The sequence below is a fragment of the Morone saxatilis genome, unplaced genomic scaffold (genome assembly GCF_004916995.1).
Source record: "Morone saxatilis isolate NCDOM2014 unplaced genomic scaffold, NCSU_SB_2.0 Contig16, whole genome shotgun sequence".
NCBI lineage: Eukaryota > Metazoa > Chordata > Actinopteri > Moronidae > Morone > Morone saxatilis.
In genome coordinates, this window is record NW_023339718.1 from 1,276,433 (window position 1) to 1,300,297 (window position 23,865).

Genomic DNA, 23,865 nt, shown 5'->3' on the forward strand with positions numbered 1-23,865 from the left:
TCATAGGGGGGACACCTCAATGTACAACAAGAAAGCACAATATTCAGCAAAAATATTATATTATACATGTAATATTCTCTACATTTGTAATATCATCATTTTATATCATCTATGAAACAACTAGATTATATTATGTTTATGATCATTATTTGTGAAACCTGACTTAGACCCAAAAATGACCCCTTAAGTCAGTCCAGTTACCTTTGTTGCCCTTTGCCACTGCCCATCTTTCTTCCCCTCATTTCCTGTCATGTCTACATTGTCACCACTCTCTACAAGCACATAAAATGCCCCCAACATATTCACACCTCTGTCATTTGAATGCTATCATAGGATCCGATAATTGTTTTCACCCAAGCAAAAAAATTGTATTTGGGCTTCAACCCAGTGGCACTTTTACACAAACAATGGTGCTCCCCTGACCAGTATTGTTACACCGAGTAATAAAGCAGTTGGTGATTAGCCTGTAACGTATATATCTAATCAAAGATCAGTAACCAGACCTAGACTGTGCCAGCAGGGAGAAGGAGGACTGGGGTCTTTATTGCTGTTGGTAGTGATGTAATGGAGCTTAGAGAGAGAGAGAGAGAGAGAGAGAGAGAGAGAGAGAGAGAAGCAGAAACAAAGAAAAAGGAGAGAAAGAAAGGGGGGATAGTTGGATTGGTGTGGTTTGGATCTTGTTTCTGTATCGTTATGTTACACTCAGTAGAGCAGTAGATACCCAGGTAAGCACTGAATAAGATCTCTCTGTCCCTCCACCTCCCACGACATGAATGATTAAGCACCTGGTCCACAGTGCCCTGAGCCTGGGTCACGATGATGTGGAGGAGCATATGTGCTCACAGGCCTCCATGCAGCATCACCAGCGCTACTATTGCAGTATACTGGATGAATATGCCACTAGACAAACCAGTGGAGAGGACAGTAAATGTGCTTTTTTATTAGTATTTCACAAGGTGGACTTTTGCCTACTAACGCTCAACAATCAGGTTCACTGATTGGCTTCATGCAAGCAGACACAGGAGGACGTGTTCTTCTTGTCTAACTTCTCTGGACTTTTTTCCAGCTTGGTTCCTCATTGAGATTCTGCACCTGACAGCAGAATAACACAACTTCAGAAATGCAGGTTTGGGTTTTCTTTTGTGTTATAAAAATGTAATGTGTTATTTTTTATTTTTTATTTTTTTTACAAATACACTATACATTATCATTTAGGTGCTGTCAAAGAGTTTCAAAGTTGTGAATTTATGTTCTTTGAGTGGTGTTTTTTCCAAACAGTCATCTTTGTAAGTCTCAAAAATGGTTTGACATTTTGGGAAATATGCTTATTACATTAAAGTTAGCTGAGAAGATGGATACCATTGTCATACCCATTAAATATGAAGCTAAAGCCAGCAGCCAGTTAGCTTAGCTTAGCACAAAGACTGAAAACGAGAGGGAGCAGATAGCCATTGATCTTTCTGGAGGTAACAAAATCTGCCTACCAGCACCTCTAATGCTCACTAATTAACATATTTGAAATGTAAAAATTACAATTTGCCACCTGTTTTCCCGTTTCCAGTCTGTGTTAAACTAAACTAACTGGCTACAGACTGTAGCTTCACATTTATTGGACACATATAATAGTGGTATCCATCTTCTCATCTAACTTTTCACCAGTGTGAATAGGCAAATTTCTTTTAATGTCGATCTAGTGCTTTAAGATGCTTTTGGGAAACAGGGCCCTGGTCAGTAGCCTGGGGTGAGCCCAATTAAATATAGTATTGGAGTAACTCATAAGGACCTGTTGGGTTAAGAGGAGATATTACCTATCCTATACATGAGATAATCAGACAGAATCCTCTTTAAGAGGGAGCTAACTTTCTTGTTACTTAATTGCTGTGTCTTAGCAGCAGCTCCCAACCTCCCTCCCTCCCTCCCTCTCTAAAGCTACTCTTCTTCTCAGAAAGATGAGGTCACTCTGTCTCAGGCAACACTGACACTCTAGACCAAGATGCGGGACCATCTCTTAATTAAAATACAATTGGTTGCGCTCTGAGGTAGCAAGGCAATTCACCTGATCTGACAATGGCTTAGTGGACTCATTATATAATCATTCTTTCCGCTGTGCATCAGATTGGGCTGTTTAATTATAACTAGAATTACAATCCACTTGGTTTGTATTATATAAAGTTACAAATAACACATGCATGAGGAGAACCTTGTTTGTGTAGTCAGGTGCTTTCTTCAACTCAGATTTTCTTGTCCTCCTGGTCTGAGAACGCCCATTCAATGTTCAGCCTTTCTAGCACAGTGTCTTTAGAAACACTTCTGCATGCTGCAGACAGCTTTCTTAAAAAGAAATACCTGCGGGACACCAAAGGAAACCTGAATAGAAAACAACAAACCCTTAGATTTTGTCAGCGCACTGAATGAAAACCTAAAACATTAGCATTATTATCACCGCTGAATTCATTAATCCTTCTCTTGACAGGAGCTTATCTGTTCATGTTATTACTTGTAATACTGTATGGCAGATCCCTAAGTCACGCTGTCCCAACATATTGTCTGCTTGTGCTGCCCTGAGAGAAGTTTGTTCCCATGAAGAAAGGGGGTGTCACAGATACCCCACACCAGCACCACTACCATCACATCGGCAGATTGATTCTGACGTCCAAAAAAGGGTTCCTTCAATGATATTGTTCACCTGTCTCATTGGCTTAAAGTGGGTGGTTGGGAGGGTAGGAGGGTAGGGTTTGGCTATGGGAAGGGGGTCGGGTGAGGGTTATTGGTGGGGACACGGGGTGAGGGGTATTGTTGAGGAGAGGGGTGAGAGCATTGGGGGTGAGGGCCTGACAGGTGGAAAAAAACACTCTCATCTGACTAGCCTCCTCTATCCTTCCATGGGGCCCCGTGTGAGCAAAGTAATGAAGTCCAAATTACAGCACAGGATTGCTAAGAACAAGCCTCTATTGTTCGCCCTCGGGGCACACTAAATGAGTGTCACAGCAAGCAGCGGGGCATAGACCGTTACTGCACTATTTAGTCTGTCCCGTTGTCTCAAGACGGCCCCGTTTCAGAGGTTCTCAGATCAGACAAATACTGCTCCCCTCCTCCCCCTTCCTTCGCCTTCACCCTTCCTCTTTACAGCCAACCCCTCCCCAACTCCTCACCCCAAAATAGGCCAAATCTCCTCTATTGTGTTTCGACTGCCTAGTGTGAAATTCACTGTGACGTTAAATGTTTTCTAATGAATAATTACTGAATGGATATGCAGGGGGAATTTGTGTAATGGATTGTAGACTGCATTTTAAAGACGTCTTTTTTGTCTCTGCTCCGTGGTATTTACAGGACAAAAACACTTGGCCTTTCTCAGAAGAAATGAGGGCCATAGGCGGAGGATAGAGGCAGGGGAGGAGGGGGGACGGAGGGCTTTGTGTCAATTAGATCCAATGGATTATCTTTTTTAATGTTTTTACAGAGAGAGTTGAGAATCAAAGGACTTCTGCTTCCAAAGGAGAGAGAAAAAAAATACAAAACCAACAAAAGCTGTGAAAACCTTTGGTCTAAGTGTTGGTGCTGAGAATGCAAAACAGATTGGTGGAATTTTTCCCACTATGCCTCTTAAATGTGCCGCTGTTTTGGGCTCCCCGAGTCCATTTGCACAGTGTGTTGTGTTTGGTTGGTGCGTCAGCTCTAGTGAACCACGGGCTGCATGCCAAGGTCCCTGTGTGCTCTGTAGCGATCATTAGCTTCTGTCTGTTTGTCTGCACAATCACAGAGCTTTTCTTCAGACACATAAGACCTCTAGACCTCTTATTTCAATAGAACTAACAGGGACCATGTTTGTGCTTTTTCTGTTGCTTTTTTCAGCACCGTGCTCCCCCATGGAGTCATTTATTCAAACATTCATTCAACCAGCCGCATTTGTCAATATAAATGGCTGAGAATTTTGAATATCATTGTTATGCATGCAGAATGTGTTTACACTCATTTATGAAGATGTTAACCCCAACAACACCTACATTTATGAAGCACTGTGAAGTATTGAATGTGAAATATGTTTTAGAAATAGAGAAAACTTCTGAAACACTAGGAATTTGGACTCTTAGGTTGTACATTTCGCTGCCTTATGCTTGATACAACTTGTTGCACAGGGTCAGCTGGACATGGAGGGCGCCCTGACTGCCAGGGGCCGGGTTGGAATCCAGGATTTTGTTCTTCTGGATGAAACCACAGAGGCGGCCTTCCTCAGCAACCTCGAGAAACGCTTCAGCAAAGATCTCATTTATGTGAGTCTGGGAAGGGACTTTTTTCTAAATCCTGCTGGCACCAAATTCATTTTAACAATTCATCTGATGATTTTAACTCTTTTAGACCTACATCGGCACATTGCTTGTGTCCGTCAATCCCTACAAAGAGCTGGACATCTACAATAAGAAACAGATGGAAGTCCACATGGGTGTCAACTTCTTTGAGCTTCCACCACACATGTGAGTGTATAATCTGCATGAAAATGATGAATATTTGTACGTGTGTGTCTGTGAGCATTAACACACCTGACTTAAACATCCCTACAGCTACGCCTTAGCAGACAATGCCTACCAAACCATGCTGACAGAGTACAACAATCACTTCATCCTCATCTCTGGTGAGAGTGGAGCAGGGAAGACGGAGGCCTCCAAGAAGATTCTGCAGTATTACGCTGTCACCTGTCCGAGCACCACTCTACTAAACACCGTCAGGGACAAAATGCTCATGTCCAACCCTGTGCTTGAGGTTTGATGGTTACTGATGTTATACCATTGTAAGGAGATACCAAAAAGCTTACATTAATGAGTCTTGCATGGTATTGGTGTTTCCCCACAGGCTTTCGGCAATGCCAAAACACTGAAAAATGACAACTCAAGTCGGTTTGGGAAGTATATGGACATTCAGTTTGACAGCCAGGTAAGAATCAAGGGAAAGATTCACAGAAGCACTTCCAAGGAATAAATTAATTAATTCTATATAGAAAGAAAAAGGACGTTAATAGGAAGTAAATATAGTTATCCTGTTTTGAGAACATGAAGTTCTTACAAATGTACCTAGAAACAATAATCTAACCTACTCAGCTGCAAACAATTAGGAGACAGTATGTGAAATAAAATGACAAATAACAAGTTTTAACTGTAAAATATATAATTTAAAGCTCAGGTTCATTGTAAAAATACATTTAAATAATAAGTTTTACCAATAAGTTTTTTTACTTTGCTAAACACCCACAAATACAACAATAGCTTTCAAGAAAAATATATTTTATCCTAAGAAGGTGTTTTAAATCCGTCCACTGGACCATAGGCTATATTTTTTTCTGCAAGTTGTAGAGCTGCTGTCTTTAGGATCATGATGCCCATAGGGGGATGCAGTCGGAGGCCATATCCTGAACTACCTGCTGGAGAAGTCAAGGGTTGTTCATCAGAACCACGGGGAGAGAAACTTCCACATCTTCTACCAGCTAGTGGAGGGAGGAGAGGATCATCTACTGCACGAGCTGGGCCTGGAGAAAGACGCCCAGCATTACAACTATCTAACCCAAGTATGTGTAACTCTGTGACAGGGGCCGATCTAGAGGGGTGGCTAAAACAATTCCTGGCCCCCTCAGGTGCCACCCCAGTTTGGTGTCAAACTGTGAAAATAATGCGTTCAAAAATAGAAATGAATTTAATGATCTATTATGGTGTTCAATTAAAAAAACAATGTATTGATTTCTAATGTTACCTTTAGATATTTCTGAGTCGATATATCTTCATTTGGCAGCTTTCCCTAGCAAATATTGATATATGTGATTGTTTGCTACCCCTTAAAGTCTCCATATTTATCTGGCTTTTCCCCTGCACAATGACCCTGTTTTAATCAAATAGATTTATAAGACAATAGTACACTTAATGACAATCTGTGTTTGCTTGTTTCTGGCAGGGAGAGTGTGCCATTGTGTCTTCCATTAATGACAGAAATGACTGGAAAACGGTCAAAAATGCTCTGCAAATCATCAACATTGACGAGATTAACACTAAAGTAAGTTGGATGCAGTTGCTCACGCTCTGATTTTAAAGCCCTCTCTCTTTACTAATTGCTTTGCATTGCCTAACAAATTTTCATTCTGTGCAGCACTTGTTTGGGATCGTTGCAAGCGTTCTCCATTTGGGGAACGTTCAGTTTGACACCAACAGCAAAGGTCATGCCCTCCTGAACAATAATGCAGAGCTGCGCTGGGTCTCAAATGTAAGAAAATACAGATTAAAAAAAAAATTAATAAAAAAGTCTTCAGATATCCAGGATTATTAAAGAAAAGAAAAATAAAACTCACTTAATGATATTTTTCCCTGCAGCTACTAGGAGTTGATGCTCATAGTCTCCAAGAGGGACTCACATACAGGAAGATTGAAGCCAGAACAGATCAGGTGCACACATGTTAAAATGGTTAAAGGTTATGTTTCTATTTTAAACTTTAAATCTTTTATTTTTGTCTTTCTGTAAAGGTCCTCAGCCCATTCACAATCGATCATGCTATTTATGCCAGAGATGCCCTGGCTAAAGCCATCTATGGACAGACATTCACCTGGCTGGTCAACAGAATCAACAAGTCCATGGAGAACAAGGTGAGGAGAGGAGTGTAAAACAAATGACAAATCCCAAGCAGTGAGGATGAGTATTTACTGATTTTATACTTTCATTAGGATCCTTCAAGGAAGACTGTAATAGGGCTCTTGGACATATATGGATTTGAGGTTTTCTATGTAAACAGGTAGGAAGAACACACTTCATGAAGCACATTGGGAAACCTGCAAACTTATGAGTTATTCTGTGATGATGATGTTTGATCTCTTTCCTCAGTTTTGAGCAGTTCTGTATAAACTACTGCAATGAGAAGCTGCAGCAGCTTTTTATCCAATTGACACTCAAGGCTGAGCAGGAAGAATATGAAGCAGAGGATATTGAGGTAATCTTGTAAACCCGAAACAAAAACTTTGGAGGGGCACTGATTCAATGACACTGATAGAATAGGTTTACATCAAATGGTTGGATAAACAACAATGTTTTATAATTCTTCCCCCAGTGGGAGCCGGTTCAGTTCTTCAACAACAAGATCATCTGTGACCTGGTTGAGGAGAGACACAGAGGAATCATATCCATACTGGTGAGTATTTACTGGGATAGAACTATACTGGAATAAAACACACTGGAGCTGAAGTATAATCATGTGTTAATGATAATCCTGCAGGATGAAGAGTGTCTCAGGCCAGGAGACGCCACAGATCTCACCTTCCTGGAGAGACTGGAAGACAAGATGGGAAATCACCCTCACTTTGTCACGTAAAACCTCATTTTAATCTAGTATACACACCTACAGAATTCTTGATACTAGATGTGAAGTTGCTTAAAAAATGTTTTTGGCACTAATGACACTGATCCCATCTGCTTTTTGTAATCATTTTGAAATATTTACACGATCAGTGTTTTGGAGTTGCACATTTGGCAATTAAACACATGTTTTAATTAAATACAAGCACTGTCTAAACGATATTATGTAACTCAAAGCTTTGCCTCGACACTAACTCCATTCATCAACGCTCTGCTGGCTGGCGTCTTGTGAGCGAGCTGACAGTGAGCCGATAGAGACGGAGGATTAGGATTGGTCTGTAAAAGCCTCTAACTCTTCATCCCTCTGTCTCTCTCCACCTCTTTGACTGCAGGCACAAACTGGCTGACAAAATGACACGTAAGACTCTGGAGAGGGGAGATTTCCGTCTCTTGCATTATGCCGGGGAGGTCACCTACTGTGTTGTGGGTAAAAGAAACCAGAATGTCAGGCCCTGTTACTCAAACATCTAAAGCCGTTTTATTTTGTTTTCAACTGACTAAAATACTTTTTTGTGACATTCTAGGTTTCCTGGACAAAAACAATGACCTGTTATATAGAAACATAAAAGATGTAAGTCTGCAAAGATTACATTTGTTATTTATTGTTCCAAAATGAATCATGTTCATAGATCTTTTTCACAGCAGATATTTTTTACTTATTGCAGAAACTGCACATTAATGACTACTCTGTTATATTATCAGACAGTGTTGAAGTATCACATATAATGGTAAATTGGTAAATTTATAATCTATGTGTGTTACCTCACCTTCTTATAGCTGATTTGTCAGTCTAAGAATGCCATAGTCAGAGAGTGCTTTGCCACAGTGGATCCAGACAGCAGGCGAAGACCAGAAACAGTGAGTGCTGACCATGTTTGATCCTTCATATCCTTCAAATGTGTCACTAACAAAACTGATGTTACATATTATGGAAAAGGAGAGCTTTTTTTATTTATGCAACATTTTCACCCACATTATACGATGATATTCATTCATGTGAACAAAAAGCAGGACATATAGTTAGACAAATGACACCATCTACAATTAGGTAGCAGTGTGGACTCCAGTCAAATGACACTGGACTCGAGTCAGTCTCCTATAAATGTTCTGTATACCTATAAATATTTGTTCACGTGAAAAAACTACTCAATGGTCAAAACCTACTCAATGGTCACATTAGGAATTGTTTAGGACTTAGGACTTGACTTGGAGCTTTTCAGTCTTGACTTGAGTGCAAAGACTTGAGACTTACCTTGCAAAACAATGACTTGGTCCCACCTCTGCAATTAGGAGATCACGTAATACAAGCTAGCAGCAATTATCCCCAAACAATTTAATATCCACATAAAAGAGGAAGAGAAGACAAAAGTCCATACAAAACATGTGTGACACACATTTTTCAATTTTTTGCAACATATTTTTTAAGTACAAATCTAAACAATGTAGAGATTATAAAAGAGAAGAAACAAACCAATAAGCGTTCTAGATTGAGTAACCACTGAGACATTGTCTCTCTGTCAGTGGCAGTCAAACTGTGTCATCATTAAGCCATATGTATCTGACAGATGAGCTGTTGGGGATTATGACCCTCATGTTGTGTCTGTAGGTGGCGACCCAGTTTAAGAGCAGCCTGCTGAAGCTGACAGAGATCCTCATGGCTAAAGAGGCCTGGTACATACGCTGCCTAAAATCGAATGAGTCCAAGCAGCCAGGTACTTCAATTAATAGAATCCACATGTAGCGTATTTTAATAAGAGATGTTTGAATTGAATCCTCTCTCACCCGAACACAGGTCAGTTTGACGAAGCACTCATCAGGCACCAGGTGAAGTACCTGGGCCTGATGGAGCACCTCAGAGTCAGACGAGCTGGTTTTGCGTACAGACGCAAATATGACGTCTTCCTAAAGAGGTATGAAGGACCACAGAGCCTGGACCTTATTCATTTTTAGATTAAAAACCTCACTTTAAGTAGTTCCTCTCAGTGCATTTCAAACATGCTGAGTGGGTTGTTTGCTGCAGATATAAACCCCTGTGCCCAGCCACATGGCCTCACTGGAGAGGGGTGCCCGCTGATGGAGTTGAAGTGCTGGTTCAACATCTGGGCTACTTGCCATATGAGTACAAAATGGGACGGTGAGGACAGTTCTTCCTAAATACACAACACAGCAAATGCATTTAAAGAAGGAGTAACCAAAAAGTCTTTTTATTTTTTGCTTTTGTTATAGCACCAAAATATTCATCCGTCATCCAAGGACACTTTATGCCACAGAGGATGCTTATGAGAAATGCAAACATGAACTGGGTAAGCGCACATCAACTGTTTATTATTATTTTTTAGTCATTACTTGTTGCGCAGTGATTTAATATTGTGCTCTGAATTTGCAGCAACGAGACTCCAGGCCAAATACAAAGGTTACAGAGCAAAAGGAGAATTCAGAAGGCAGAAGGAAGCTGGTGAATGCCACAAAACCTGATGTAGACAAGATGTACTATGTTGTTTTGTTAAGTGAAGGAAGGACAATAACACTTCCTCTATTATATTTTTACATCCACAGCTACTAAAATTGAAACCTGTTGGAGAGGAGTGCAGGCTAGGAAGGAGAGAGAGAAGAGAGCCTGGGCTGTAAAAGTCATCAAGAAGTAAGAAAGAAGATGAGTCATGTATCATTACAAGCTTACTGCCACATTTCTTACTAATGCAATATTTTACAACCAATTTTAGATTCATCAAAGGTTACATGACCAGAGGGCAAGCAAAATGCACAGATAACTCGGAGTACCTGGCCTTTGTGAGACAAAATTACCTGAACAGGCTTAAACAGACTCTGCCAAAGACCGTTTTGGACAAAACCACCTGGCAGTCTCCACCAGCTGTGCTCACAGAGGTACAACGATTAATCAAATGAATTGTCAAACAGTTTAAATACAAGCTAACATTTTTAGTTTTACACTGCATGTTTTGTCTTGTCAGACATCAGAACTACTGCGTAAACTTCACTACCGTCTTATGGTGCGGAAGTATGTGAGAGGCATCACACCACAGAGAAAAGCACAGGTAACACACGTTTAAACACATTATATAACACTCATCATACATTCTTTTGTAGTGATTGACTTTATATTGTTTGTCTCTTCAGCTTCAACTGAAGCTTGTTACCAGCTCCATCTTCAAGGGCAAAAAGGAAAGTTATCCACAGAGTGTTGCTCAACCTTTTGTGGACACCAGGATCAGTAAGTATGAGATACATTCACACAAGAACATTTTCGTCTGAGCAATCTTTTTTTTTAACCTCATTTAATATCTTTAGGTGAACAAGACATAAACATGAGGGTTCTCCAGATGATTCGCAATGAGCACATTAAGGTAATTAAACACACTAAAGTAACAAAAAGGTAATAAACTTATGCAGCTAGAGGAAATAACATCAAATCAAACACAACTCACTGTGTTGTATTCTGTATTTCTGCAGTACAGCATCCCAGTAATCAAATATGACAGGAAGGGTTTCAAACCAAGGCCACGACAGCTCATCCTCACCCAGACAGCTGCATATGTGATCGAGGAAGCCAAGATCAAACAGAGAGTGCTGTACACCTCTCTCAAAGGTCCGTACAGGTTAATATATTAAACCTGCCACTAGGGATGTTTTCATAATGGCCTAAAAGTGTCTGTAATCTATGCATTTCAGGTATTTCAGTCAGTAACTTGACTGATGGAATCATTGTATTCCACATCACATGTGAGGATCCTAAACAGAAGGTATGTGGATATATGATATGCAGCAGATGTCTAATGCTCTTGTTTCCTGTACAAATAAACAGAGATAAAAGACAACACTTTCTTTAGTGTTAAAGCAGCTTTACCCTACTGAATATTATTGAAGGAAAAGAAAATATTAAGTAAATTATTGAATCAAACAGCTCATTGACACAGAGAAGTGTAAGAAGATTTTCCATCTGTGTGTTTAATATTGTGTGATTGTTTCAGGGGGACCTTGTGATGCAGTGCGACCACTTGTTTGAGTTTTTGACCAAACTCTGTGTCATTGCTAACAAACAGAATGCAGTTAAAGTGGTTCAGGGCAGGTGAGTCTGTGCTTCAGAAAGAACTGAAGAGACTGGATTTTAAATGTGCTGTAATCTAATGTTCTTGTGTTTGTGTTGATTCTCAGCATCAAGATTGAAATCCAGGCAGGTAAAGAAAGTGCGGTGGACTTCACCACCGGGCAGGAACCAATGGTATACAAGGCCAAGAACGGACACCTCATGGTGGTGAGATGAGTGTGGTTATGATGAAGAGTGTGCTTGAATCTGCACACAAAGGGACACAACCTGATTTAAGCTGTTTGTGACTGCAGGTTGCCACTCGAGCCAGGACACGGTAAAATGTGTGGGGTTGAGAAGACACACAAGAAGCCCCTGCATATTTCATCAGGAGACCCCTAAGGGTAGATCTACATTTCTACAGGAAACACACCTGACCAGAAACAGCAACACTTTAGGAACTCTGCATGAGCTTGTTTTTTTTTCACAGCAACAGGTTTCTCCTATATACATACATACATACATACATACTAGTCTATAACGGTTTTTATTTTTCCACCGAAGAGTACTGAACTCTCATGAGAGGTTTTAACATGATTGTTTCACAAAGGCTCACATTGGCCTGTGAATCAAACATTTAGGTCTACAAAACTATTTCAGTGTACAAAACACTCAACATTACTCCTGGAATGTGTAATTCTGATTTTTGAACAGTTAAGCCATATGTGTCATAATTTTGTATGTTCACTGACAATGGGGAATATGCGAATTAAAAACAGAGCAAAAGAATGTTTGTAGAAATTTATTTGTGATAAAGTATGTATAAATATAAAACATACATATATGTTCACTTCTGTACAACAGACCTACAAGTACTGTGATTGTTAGACATATTTCAACTCAAACCTATTGTGTGTGCAAACAGTACATTCTCTGATGAATGTGGCGATGAAGGACAGGTCTAATTTCTCTCCCTGTTAAAAGCTTGTAGACAGGATTCCCTTCCTGCCAGGGAGATCTCTGGTTACAGTCATTCACTTCAACCTCAGCATCCATCATTCAATCACCCCAGTACATTTAACACCTCAGGTCACAGCTCAAGTTCCCAACACTGAAAATAATGATCATTTAGTGGAGTGAAGGGAAGATGCATAAATGTTAAAACTAAATATGGCAGAAGCACTAGAGTGAAATGTTGCATCCGCCTGTGATATCTTAACTGTATCAAAAATCATTACATTTTAAAAAGGTTTAATTGCTATTATCTGCAGGCTACAAAATAGCCTTAATAACATCTAAGAGTAAAACAGTGCCACCATGTGGTTCTATAGTGTACAACACCTAGTTAATCCACCACACAGTGGACCCGTCAGAGCCACGGTAAGGAGAAGCAAAAAATTATGTACATTAATTTTTAGCTGCTTACGTGATATAATTCTTGTTCTCCTGGATTTAATGTAGTTAGGACCTCAAATAACAAGATTTATGCTAATAATACTATATTCTTTGTAAAACTTTGGGCACCTGAAGTGCTGCGTGGAAACACCCATGTCTATGGGCTTCTGCACGATAGCAGAATACAGTGATAGAAGTTATCATGACTAACGAACAGAGAATAAAACACTACAGCCTGTCGGACCACACGACAAAGATGACAAGTGGACACACAAACAAACACTCATAAAATCACTTCACCACTACACACTGTTGATTGACACTCGTCTCGTAGTAGTCTCCTGGAGAAAAAGCTGGTAAAATAAGAGTGAAAGTGAGACAAGAGAGGCGCTGGGTGACGTAAGGCACAAGCGTGGTGCAAAGACTGTCCAGGATCGGAGACACAGGCTGACGGGTCGAGGGAGAAAGGTCACTGGTGGTGGTGTGTGCGGTCATCGGGTCGTTTGATATGAATCCTACGAACTCGCTCAATTCGTTCTCTCTCGTCGTCCTCATCCAGATGATGAGATCGTCCTGCGGCGCCCCCTGTGGCCTCCAACAGGGCGTTGTCTGGACCCCTCCCATCATGGGACTCATACAAGAGGATGTTAAGGGTCTCCTCATAGATTCGAGCCTCGGGGAACTCCACCTAGGAGAGAAGTGTTACACAAGACATTAGAGAAATAACTAAAGCAACATACTGTAGCTCTATGCTGACAAAGGAGCAGGGGTGTATTATAAATACATATGTACCTTTGTCTGCTTCTTCTCTGTGGCATAAACTATGGATGTGCAGCACACTTCAGCAATCTTACGCCCCTGGCCATAAAATGACCAACAACAGATCTCATCTCCAATCACATCTTTGATGAAGAGTACACGACCGTTGAAACGCAGTGACAGCTTGTCAAACAGCTCAATGTTTTTCAGCATGTTGTCATCAGAATTGCTGGAGGAAAAAACAACATGATGTTGGTTATTTATTAGGACAACTTGTTCCTTCCTTTCTGTAATTAGACATGCTCGCTCCTGGTATCAGTTGAAGAGGACGCACCTGGTGTATGAATATTTGTTGTTGCTTCTGTTATACAGCAATTTGACAGTAGGCTGTGGAGACAAAGAAGTTTGTATTTTAACAGAAAAATCTTAACGACACATTTTGCTTGATACTAAACACTAGAAATTCTGCACATTATGTAAAGATAACAACATACCTTATTTGAGGTTGCAATAAGCTTCTGCTCTTCCTTGGAGGAGGTCATCAAAGGCACTTTACAAAGGGGTTCATAGGTTTCTTTGTTCTGTGAAGAAAAAATGTTTTCCCATTAAAAACCTGTAAAACTGCAAGACGCTCAAAGTGTAAGAGGAAGGATGCCACCTGGTGGAACTGAGTAGCAAAGATGATGAAGGTGAAGCAACACCCACCCCAACAATAACTAGGTTTATTGTTTTATTTATCTATCTATCTACTGCTAAAATTGCTACTCTAAAAATCTAATCTAACTACTATTCTAGCGCTCTATCTATCTATCATCTATCTATCTATAAATCCTGAGACTTTGTTTTTTGTCCCTCATAGTAGTCGAAAAGGAACAATAAAAAAGATTAGGTCTTCAACAGTATTTTCATACAAAGTTCTTATCCTTTAATTGATTTTGAGGATGAGAGATACAGTATGGGCAAAGTTGGTCTGACATATAGTGAAATTAAAATAGGTGGAATGATGAAGTATATCAGAAATTATTCCAAGCATATGTGACTTAGTAACAGTTCTGTGGAGTTAATTTAACAAAAAAACTCTGATAATATGAAGACAGATTAAGTATTAATATAGTCCTCTGTGGCGACGGTACCTGCAAGGCAGCTGTACATTCATCAGCCAGGCCTTGGACAAGGTAATACTTGGCCTCAGCGAGCAGCTCCTCGGTTTCCCGCCGGCTGTCTGGGAGCGGCACTGCCCCGTCTCTAAGGTAGTTAAGGATTGTTCCAAAATGTTTCCCACAGCGATCGATCAAGATCCAACCTATGCGTATGAGACGGTGAAACGTTAATTGGTAATAGATCATGGCGAGTGCAGGGATGACATAAAACCCTGAATTTAACGTACACACTTCCATCAGTGGCTCACCTTCGCTGTCTGTGAGGACCTCCATCCTGCCGCTGAACATGGCTTTGAGCATCGTGTCCTGTTTGGTTAGTGTCTGCATCGTAGTGTAGTACAGGGCCCCACCCACATTTAACTTCACATATTTAGAGCTGGGACTGGAGCCCTTGAAGGATGTAGTCCTGGTTGTAGCCGCCGGCACTGCCGAGCTCACCACACTCTCTCCTGACATCTCTTCCTGGTACAGAAAAAGATAAAACATAGAAGTGAAACCTTCATGTCACTGATATAACTCGGTTTGGGGCACTCGGTGGAAAAAGTTACATTAGATTAATAACACATGTCAATGTTAATGCAGGGAGCTCTTTTTTTTAAGGATTATTTGCAACCAAATCCAAAAACGCATTAGTCCATCTTTAAATATTCTCTGATTTCCCTAACTCGTCTGTGGCACTTTAAAACCCAAGCCCATCTGTTGTTCGTATTATATCACCATTTTAACCATTTAATGACTAAGTATGAGTCTGTGACTCATGTATTTTATTCCTAAAGAGACTTTATGAATTCTAAATCTGTGATAAAACATGAGGAAATTGTCTTAATTAAGATCATGTGTTTGCTGGCTAAATGTTGATATAATAACACATTATATTCTATAATAGTAATGATAATAAGTGTTATTATACGTTAATTAAGTGTTCTTTGTCGAGTCATAGACGTGACCTGGCAATATGTCAATGGGAAAAACAAAAAGTCTTTCACACTTTTAGTACAATTTAACATTAATTTAACATTAAATGAACATTTCTCCTTTCAGCTCAGGTTTCCATCATAAAGCTATAAAAAGCCTTTAACGGGGCAGAAACTTTTGCTCTTCGGCTGGAATCTCTTTTTTTTCAAAAGCACTAATAATATTTAGAGTTATTATTGTTTGCCCGACGCTTTCCCTCTCTTTAAACACTGAACAACAACCTTAAATCCAGAAAGTAGTAATTAGATTTTTTGCCAGCACGGCTAAACGAGCGAGCTATCAGGTTAGCATTGACTAAAAGTTGCCTTGATTATAAAAAAAAATCGCGCAAAATCCACACAAAATGACACCGGCAACAAGCACAACTTTATCTCCCCAAAAGTTGACAGCGTGTTTGTATTCGGCCGTCGACAAAAACGTATATTTACCATAGAAGCCGCAGCAGACTTATTGATTGTAGCTTGCTAACGTCAGTCAGCTAACACCCACTTCCTTCCGGTGCAACGCTGCGCAGTTATAAAGATGACGTAAACGTGCTGGTGCCTTAAAGGGACAGTACACATTAATGTTTAGTTTAGTGTTACCGAGTGTTGCACAGTGCTCAGAATCTCAAAATGCGGGTTCAAAAAGACGCATAAATAACAACGCAGCGCCTCGTTTTCACCCCACTTTTATGCCACACCGCTTCCAGTTAACGTGGTAAAGACAGTAGCTTTTAATTGCATTAGCTTTGCCTGCATATTTCCGCTGTTGAAGGAGTAACAGTGATAACAGTCCCACCCCCACCCCACCACCACCACCTCCCACCCAGCATACTGGACAAAAGCTTTATCCACCACCAGAAATAAAGTTGCTGTTGTTACAACACGAATACAAGATAGTTTGGGATATTCTAGACTCTTCTATCCATTAATACTCTCACATAAGGAATTATACTTACAGACAAACACTACCCGGAATCATTTAATGCGACACAGGAGGGGATTAATGGCTGCAGTCAATGTACGGATCTCCTCTCATTGTTTACATTTCGAAACGGTATGTTCGCTGTGTTTTTCAGGCTGTCATTGATACGAGATCAAACGTAACCCCACAGCGATGATACCTATTACTAAATTAGCGTGAAAGCATTCTCCTTGAGACAGTATCAAGCCGACAAGCGGCGAACTAGCCCTGTGTGCTAACTATCCCAGCTCCATCTTTACTGTGTCGTCCGCTGCTCCAGAGATGGCAAGTTAGTCTTTCGTCTTTTATTTGGCTTTTGCTCCTGCTTGGATCTCAAAGGACAAACCAAATGACTGAGGGGGTATAGCGCCTGGTGAGCCTGAAGGCCAGACAAAATCTCCATAAGCGGAAATCTTTCGCAGGTAAGTTCAAAACAATGTGATGAGGTGCAGTTGCTAGGATGCAGTATTATGAGAGTTGCAGGGACCATAAAGTGCAGGTATGTGCTGTCCAAATGCATGCAGTTTTTGCAATGCAGCGGATTTAATTCTGCTTTTTTCCAGGGTGCACAATGTTTAGTGTACCTCAGAGCTCCAAGTCCGAGTTCCTGGACAAAGCCAGGCAGGCCAGGGAGGAAAGGAGGGGGCAGAAGGACAAGGAGAAAGCAGCAACCCACATCCAAGCCCTGGTCAGGAGATTTCTCTGTCGCTGCAGACTCCAGAAGCAAATAAGGTAGTTTCTAGTTGTGTTTATTGCAGATTTACTAGTTCAGTATGTTTGCATTAAGTAAAATAAAGAATATTTGGTGGTAATAGAACCCTTATTACTCATTATTCACCCTGATGTAATTGTCTTGCTCAATATTTCCCCAGAAAAGAGGTTGATGACTATTTCCAAGCAGCTGAAACTGGGACATCGAAGAGAAATGCACTGTCAATTTTCAAAATTGCTCGGAAATTACTGTTCATATATCGCCCAGAGGATAAGATGGTGAGTTGCAAGCCTTGCTGTTTAGATCAATACGTTAATAACAAAAAGTTGGTTCACTTTCATAATACTTTCTGTTTGTGTTACTTGTTAGTTTGGTTACTTGGAACATAGCAGAAGTAGTTTATATACTTGTCTTGGACTGTGTCACTCAAATGACTGTAATTTTGTACGTCACACAGAGGTTCGAGAAGCTCTGTCGCGCTATCCTTGCCAGCATGGAGGTTGAGAATGAACCTAAAGTGAGTGTGTGCATATATTTATGCCCTCCACATACCAGATAGTTCTTTTTAATGGGATTTTTGTCTCAGTGACTGTTCTCACATTTGTCCCTCAGGTCTGGTATGTTTCCCTGACTCTCTCCAAAGACCTCACCATCCCCTGGCTCAAACAGATTAAAGACGTGCTGTGGACCTGCTGTCAGCGACTGAAAAATTTGAAGGTTAGTCTTGATGTTGAGCAGAAGTTAAAGGGACACTTCACCCATTTGCATTAAGCTTTGTATCGTTAGAAACCCAGTCATATTTTTGAATGGTCGTGCACCATTCCCTCATTTTCCCCTGAGACGGGAGAAATACGGATTTCAGTGTTGCACTTCCTGCTTCCAATGATGTAAAAATCGTCATTTTGCATCACTGGAAGCAGGAAGCTCATATCTTTGAGAGGGGACAAACACTCTTTTCTCGGTCAAATAGGCACCAAATTCAAAATTTATGTTACATTTCGACTACATATATAACCCACTTTCAATAAAGATTAATGTTTCCACGGGTGAAATGCTTCTTTAAGTTGACATTAGGGTATCGTAAAAATTCTCGATATCATGACTCCGATACTAGTTCCTGAATGATTATACAATATGAAACATACATTACGTTAGACAGCCTGCTGTGTGGATATTGATGAGGAAATGTTTTGATACTGGGTAGTAATTGCAATCTTTACAATTTGGTCGGTGCAAACAAGATAAAGTATTTTTCAATGGAGGAAACAGCAGTTCAGAAACCAACATTCACAAATATGAAACAGGAACCTTTTGCGTATGTGAGATCTGTTTTGAATATGTAAATACTTTGACATCAGTGGTGGCTGGTGCACTCCCTGGGCATGGCTGGTGTTCTGGCTTAGTAGGAAAGAGGTGTGGGTGGGGGATCGATTCTTTCCGGGCCAAACTGTACCTTGTAGGACAATTTTTTTTCCACTTTATTTTTAGATCCAGTTCTTAAAAAGCAACAGTAAGTTTGTGTAACACAGACTAATTACAAATGAGTCTAGCATAATTGATTAATCAAAAATGTATTCATTAAAACTGATTTAAATTTTGTATACAAATAGTGACTCGTGTCTCAAATGTGTACTAATTACTTATCTTATTGAGTGAGTAACATTACATTACAGTCACACTAAAGTGGACATTATTGTCCCACAATTCATTTGAAAGGTAGGAGGAAATCCACAGAAATACTCTTTTTGCTGGCTATTTTTGATGTTTTCAAAATTTAAACTGAGTAGGGGGTAGTGTTCTAGAGTCACAGCTTGATTCTCATCCATTTTTTCAGGTCTTGCATAATTAAGTCTGTGTTTCACTGACATTTACTGATAAAATCCCTAGGATTATTTTAATAGATTTAAATAGACTGAAACCCAACATATTATAAGTTAATAGTAGTATAGCGCAGAAAGCACAAGTGCTGCAAGTCTTTAACAAGTTTCTCTCCTTTTGATGGATTTTATTTACTCCTCCAAATGGGGGATCCTGATGAACATACTAGATGTGCCTCCTAAATGTAAATCCAAAGATTTCATTCAAAGAAATAAAAGCACAAAAATACATAAGAATGTTTGTGTGGAACAAAATAAAACACCAACCCTGAATTACTGAGAAACCAAACCTTTTTTGGGGCGGGATTTACGTTCATCTCCAGGAAGGTTGAGTTATTTTGCATGCACTGATCAGTGGAGGTACGAATACTACTTACAAATTTTGCTCATACAAATACTTTTGTTCAATTCAAAGGTTTTTCATCACTGACTACGTTGTTTGCGTTCAGCGAGTACAACATTAATGTGGTGTCTGATATTTCTTTTCAGCGATTTTAGGTGAGATTTTGATTTAATGTTTTTTAGTCCTTTGACAAAGATGTACGCAGGGTGTATAAAAGCTGGTTGAAAATTGGTTCTCAAATGTCTCAGATTGTGTGCTTTTCTCCGTCTTATATCGCTGTAAATGGAATGTCTTTGGGTTTTGGATTGTAGGTTGATGATGAATCTGTTGTGGTGGGCATGTTTCATTGTTTTTCTAATGTTTTGTAGACCAACTGATGAATCAGTTAATCAAGAAAATAATGAACCATTTAATCACTGATGAAAATAAATGTTACTTCCAGCCTTACTGATATGATCTTTGTCTTTGGAGCAATATGGTAGGCAACTTGCAGGGGAATCCTTAAGGATTATGGACCTGTCAAATACAGATGACCTCTGCAATTATTACAAATAATGCAATCTGCCACTACACTGCTAGATGCCACTAAATCCTGCACACTGGACCATTAAGATGCCATAAGGTGGAGTGAGGCCCACAGTTAATTTTACCATTTAAGGACCAGTGTGTAGGATTTAGTGGTGGTAAAGTCTGCAGGGGCTAGCTCAAATAGTGGCATTGGCAGCTCGCAGCGGCATTTCCGGTGGCAGATTAAGATGCCGCGGCATCTGCCTCCGTTAGCAGCGGCATTTCCGGTGGCATGATGGCAAGGTTGAGATGCCAACGATTTTTTCCCTGAGATGCCACGGCATCTTTCGCTGTTTATGATGGTACTTCGTGGTGGCAGCAGCCTGAGATGCCACAAATTTACCCGGGCACCTGCCATTGTTTGTATGGTATTTCCGGTGGCAATCTAGGAAACACACACGATTGGCTGAAGCCAGAAGATCTGTGAGCGCTCCTCCGACTGCTGCACAAGGGACTGTGTTAATGACCTGCGTTTGGTAAGTAAATTAAGTATTATCGGTTAATGGAAATTCCACTGCGAGCTGCCGATGCCACTATTTGAGCTAGCTGTCTCTCCATAACTGTGGTAAATGGAAATCCCTAAAAAAAAAAACAAGGGACGAGGAGGCCCAGGTTAAATTCCAACTGCCCCCCTTTGCTGTGTGTCGTACTCTTTCTCTCCCCTTATTTCCTGTCTCTCTTTACCTGTCCTATCAAAATAAAGGCATAAAAAGCCCAAAAATATATCTTAAAAAAACTGAAACAGGACATGGACAAGGAGTGACTGGCTGGGACTTTTGGTCATCTGTAGCCTACTCAGTCAATGTTAAATGTGTGTGTCCTTACAATTACTTACATCTAAATAAACGCACAATATTTTGATTACAAAACAGAGAAATAAATAAATATTGGCGATTCGGCACACAAGAAACTTTATTTTCTGTATATTTTCAATTTTCAATTCAAGTTAAAGTGAATTAGTGATGAATCACCCTAATGCACACATCATAAATCAGTAGTAATTTACACATAATCCATAATGATGAAGATATAGAAAAATAGAAATGCATGACAAAAATAGCATATTGTCAGTGTTTTTAGAGACCCCTTAAAATTATGTTTTCACAGGAGCTCGTCTTATTAAGAATAAATGGTAAATGGACTGTATTTGTATAGTGTTTTTCTAGTTTTCCGACCACTCAAATTGCTTTTACACTACAGAGGAGCCCAGCTCCCCCTGGCTCCCATGTAGTTTGGAACCCCTGGTTTAATCTTTAACAGTGCTCTTATATTATTTTATTTTATGAGGAGGATTAAATCTTTTCAATATAAAATATTACTGAACTGGTAACTGTAGATTAAACATAGAGTAAAACATAAATATTTATTAACCTCAAAAATGTAGTCCAAAGCAGCATAAAATGGAAATAGTTGTTTTTTTCATAGCTGATTTATATTTTGAATAACTTTGAACGGCTGTGAGTGGGGAAATTACCATTTGCAAAGCAAAGTCGTGAGAAAGTGTTATTGTGGTTCTCTATTTCCCAAGGTTGGCAGGTCTAAATATAGACAGTGAAAAGGGTCAGTTCATAGTCATATTCACATTATACCAGCAACGTACACGCCAGTCACTACAGTTTCAATGTCTGCATCTGTAAAAATATGTCACAGACAAGAAAAATAAAATCTATTGTCTTAACTTAACTCAACACCTCCTGTATCTGTTTTTGATAAAAATGCTCTCTGTTGTTTCTGTGGACAGAATCCATTCATGTGTTAACAAGGCTTTCATTGTGTGGCATTTATTTTTGTTTGACTGGGCATGTTATTTTTGTGGCCCATATCAGATTCCAGTGTGAACAGGTCATGGTCCTGAAAGTGACCAGCATGACGAACGTAGATCTAGATTGATATAAAAGTCACATGAATTCTGATATGACTAGTCACACTGAGGCTGCACTGCAGAAAATGTGACCTGTGTCTGATTTAGACCATTTATGAAAGTGGCCCAAATCAGACTAGAAAAAGAACAGTGCTGTAAAGTGTTCATCTTCTGGTAGGAGATATATCTGGAGCCAAAAGTTGCACAGTGTGAGAACATATAGTGGGAATGACAGAGGCACCATTACATGATACATCAACATGATATTGAAGCTGTTATTTTAAGGTAGAAAGTTATATAATGGGGCTTTAATAATAATAATCTAATGCTATATAATAGTATACCAGTCACAGGGGACACTGAATACTTTTAAAGGTGCAGTAGGTAACGTATATAAAAATTACTTTTTGTCATATCTGCTGAAACTTTCACTATATCCTGACAGTAGAATATAAGACAGATAATCTGTGAAAAAATCAGGTTCCTCTGGCTTCCCCTAGTGCTCCTAATGGTATTTGCAAGAATACACCGGGCCTGAATGAAAACAACCAATTAGAGCTGAGAAAGATAGTTGATTGTTATGTCTCATTCCCAGGTCATCAAGTATCGACAGTGGGAATGAGATTTAACAATAATCTTCATTATCTTCAAGCCACCAACCCAAAGTGTCTTTGGCTTTTATTTTATTTTATTTTAACAATAGTAAAAGTGTCATTTCTCATCCCCTTATGAACTACATCATCCCCATTAGTTGTCACATATTTTGCTCTGTTCCTAACAGCTACATTCAGATCAGTACTGAGAGATATGACACCTGATTTAAATGAGTAAAAGAGTGTAGGAGTGGTTGGTTCCCTAATTTCATCATAGTTCTCACTGCTTAAATTTGTATCGAATTTTGATTGAACTTGACTCATCTGAGACAGCTTTTATTATATAACTTTCTTTAATGTAGAAAAAACAAGGCATTCTGGAGAATTTTAAGCTAAATACAATGCAGAGTAGTATGCTGAGCTAACCATGTTTCTAAACAACGGTTCTACATTTCATCAGCTCATCATTAGATTATTAGACCAAACTAATTATTATAAGTTCTGAAATAGCCCTGAATGTAAGAACAAGATGAATTCAGCTGGAACAAATAAGGTATAATACATTTAAAACGAGTTTATGATAACATTTGATTTATTGACTGGTGGAAGATTTTACAGTGTGTTTGCTGTTGCATTGTATTGCATGGTAAACAGGTGCCAACACAAACTGAAAATTAAAAGCTGCACAAACACGGCTGTGTTTTTGGATACACTAAATTTCATTTGACCAAAAAATGTATAAATAATCAGTGAAATAACCCCCCCGCTCTAAATACAAAACAAATAAAGAAACAAGCATTTGATTATAGAAAAGGAACTCCATTTAACGTAAGTGGTGTGACAAATAAAGTTTCAATGACGCAATGATGAAAAATAAAAATGCAAATTAACAAGATTTTTATCTTGTCTTTCCATGATTCATTCATTCAAATGAGCAACTTTGAAAACCACCTTATCTGACACAGCAGTTAACATGTGAAACACGTAACACACTTCATAAACACTAATCCTTCATCACAAACAACCACTGTCTGCAGACACACAACTACACTACTCAAAGACATAAAACACAGGGATGCACAGGACACAATAACTGTAAATACATATATATGTGTATGCGTGTATGAATCAGAGGTGGTACTCACATTCTTTGCTCAAGCCACTCTAAAAATTAACTCAGTGGCCCTATTGTCACCACTTAATTAAATGCATGATTTCAAGTTAAAAATGCTAATATATTGATTTAGATC

The 23,865-nt window shown here is 39.5% G+C and overlaps 3 protein-coding genes across 3 annotated transcripts in view; 2 read left to right on the top strand and 1 right to left on the bottom strand.

Annotated features, from left to right (window-relative positions):
- The first annotated feature begins 549 nt into the window (after positions 1 to 549).
- Positions 550 to 11,769, top strand: myo1ha (myosin IHa). The gene is made up of 32 exons (XM_035657909.1): positions 550 to 561; positions 4,137 to 4,271; positions 4,357 to 4,472; positions 4,560 to 4,758; positions 4,849 to 4,929; positions 5,378 to 5,557; positions 5,938 to 6,036; positions 6,130 to 6,243; positions 6,351 to 6,422; positions 6,501 to 6,620; positions 6,699 to 6,766; positions 6,856 to 6,961; positions 7,079 to 7,159; positions 7,244 to 7,335; positions 7,716 to 7,810; positions 7,908 to 7,954; positions 8,161 to 8,241; positions 8,990 to 9,095; positions 9,176 to 9,293; positions 9,404 to 9,517; positions 9,610 to 9,686; positions 9,770 to 9,838; positions 9,940 to 10,024; positions 10,107 to 10,269; positions 10,356 to 10,439; positions 10,522 to 10,615; positions 10,693 to 10,748; positions 10,855 to 10,990; positions 11,074 to 11,144; positions 11,373 to 11,470; positions 11,557 to 11,656; positions 11,743 to 11,769. The coding sequence occupies exons 2-32, from the start codon at positions 4,149 to 4,151 to the stop codon at positions 11,767 to 11,769; spliced, it is 3,072 nt and encodes a 1,023-aa protein (XP_035513802.1). The 5' UTR covers positions 550 to 561; positions 4,137 to 4,148.
- Positions 11,770 to 12,215: 446 nt separating this feature from the next.
- kctd10 (potassium channel tetramerization domain containing 10) lies at positions 12,216 to 16,231 on the bottom strand. Its single transcript, XM_035657910.1, has 7 exons — positions 16,146 to 16,231; positions 14,991 to 15,204; positions 14,716 to 14,885; positions 14,077 to 14,163; positions 13,917 to 13,969; positions 13,616 to 13,811; positions 12,216 to 13,511 (listed from the first exon to the last, which is right to left on the bottom strand). The coding sequence occupies exons 1-7, from the start codon at positions 16,146 to 16,148 to the stop codon at positions 13,293 to 13,295; spliced, it is 942 nt and encodes a 313-aa protein (XP_035513803.1). The 5' UTR covers positions 16,149 to 16,231; the 3' UTR covers positions 12,216 to 13,292.
- Positions 16,232 to 16,516: 285 nt separating this feature from the next.
- The window catches only part of ube3b (ubiquitin protein ligase E3B), a 15,371-nt gene continuing 8,022 nt past the window's right edge, over positions 16,517 to 23,865 (top strand). The window contains exons 1-5 of the mRNA XM_035657908.1: positions 16,517 to 17,084; positions 17,226 to 17,394; positions 17,535 to 17,652; positions 17,832 to 17,891; positions 17,987 to 18,091. Coding sequence (XP_035513801.1) covers positions 17,234 to 17,394; positions 17,535 to 17,652; positions 17,832 to 17,891; positions 17,987 to 18,091 — 444 coding nt within the window. The 5' untranslated portion in view covers positions 16,517 to 17,084; positions 17,226 to 17,233. The remainder of the gene's footprint in view (positions 17,085 to 17,225; positions 17,395 to 17,534; positions 17,653 to 17,831; positions 17,892 to 17,986; positions 18,092 to 23,865) is intronic.

Bases quoted from the DNA above. Each gene is read 5' to 3' on its own strand.
- myo1ha (XM_035657909.1), top strand. From the start codon at position 4,149: ATGGAGGGCGCCCTGACTGCCAGGGGCCGGGTTGGAATCCAGGATTTT. The intron at 4,930-5,377 runs GTAAGAATCAAG...TGATGCCCATAG, and splicing joins ACATTCAGTTTGACAGCCAG to GGGGATGCAGTCGGAGGCCA. The intron at 5,558-5,937 runs GTATGTGTAACT...TGTTTCTGGCAG, and splicing joins ATTACAACTATCTAACCCAA to GGAGAGTGTGCCATTGTGTC.
- kctd10 (XM_035657910.1), bottom strand. The intron at 13,812-13,916 runs GTGCGTCCTCTT...TTTTTCCTCCAG, and splicing joins AACAAATATTCATACACCAG to CAATTCTGATGACAACATGC. The intron at 13,512-13,615 runs GTACATATGTAT...CTTCTCTCCTAG, and splicing joins CAGAGAAGAAGCAGACAAAG to GTGGAGTTCCCCGAGGCTCG.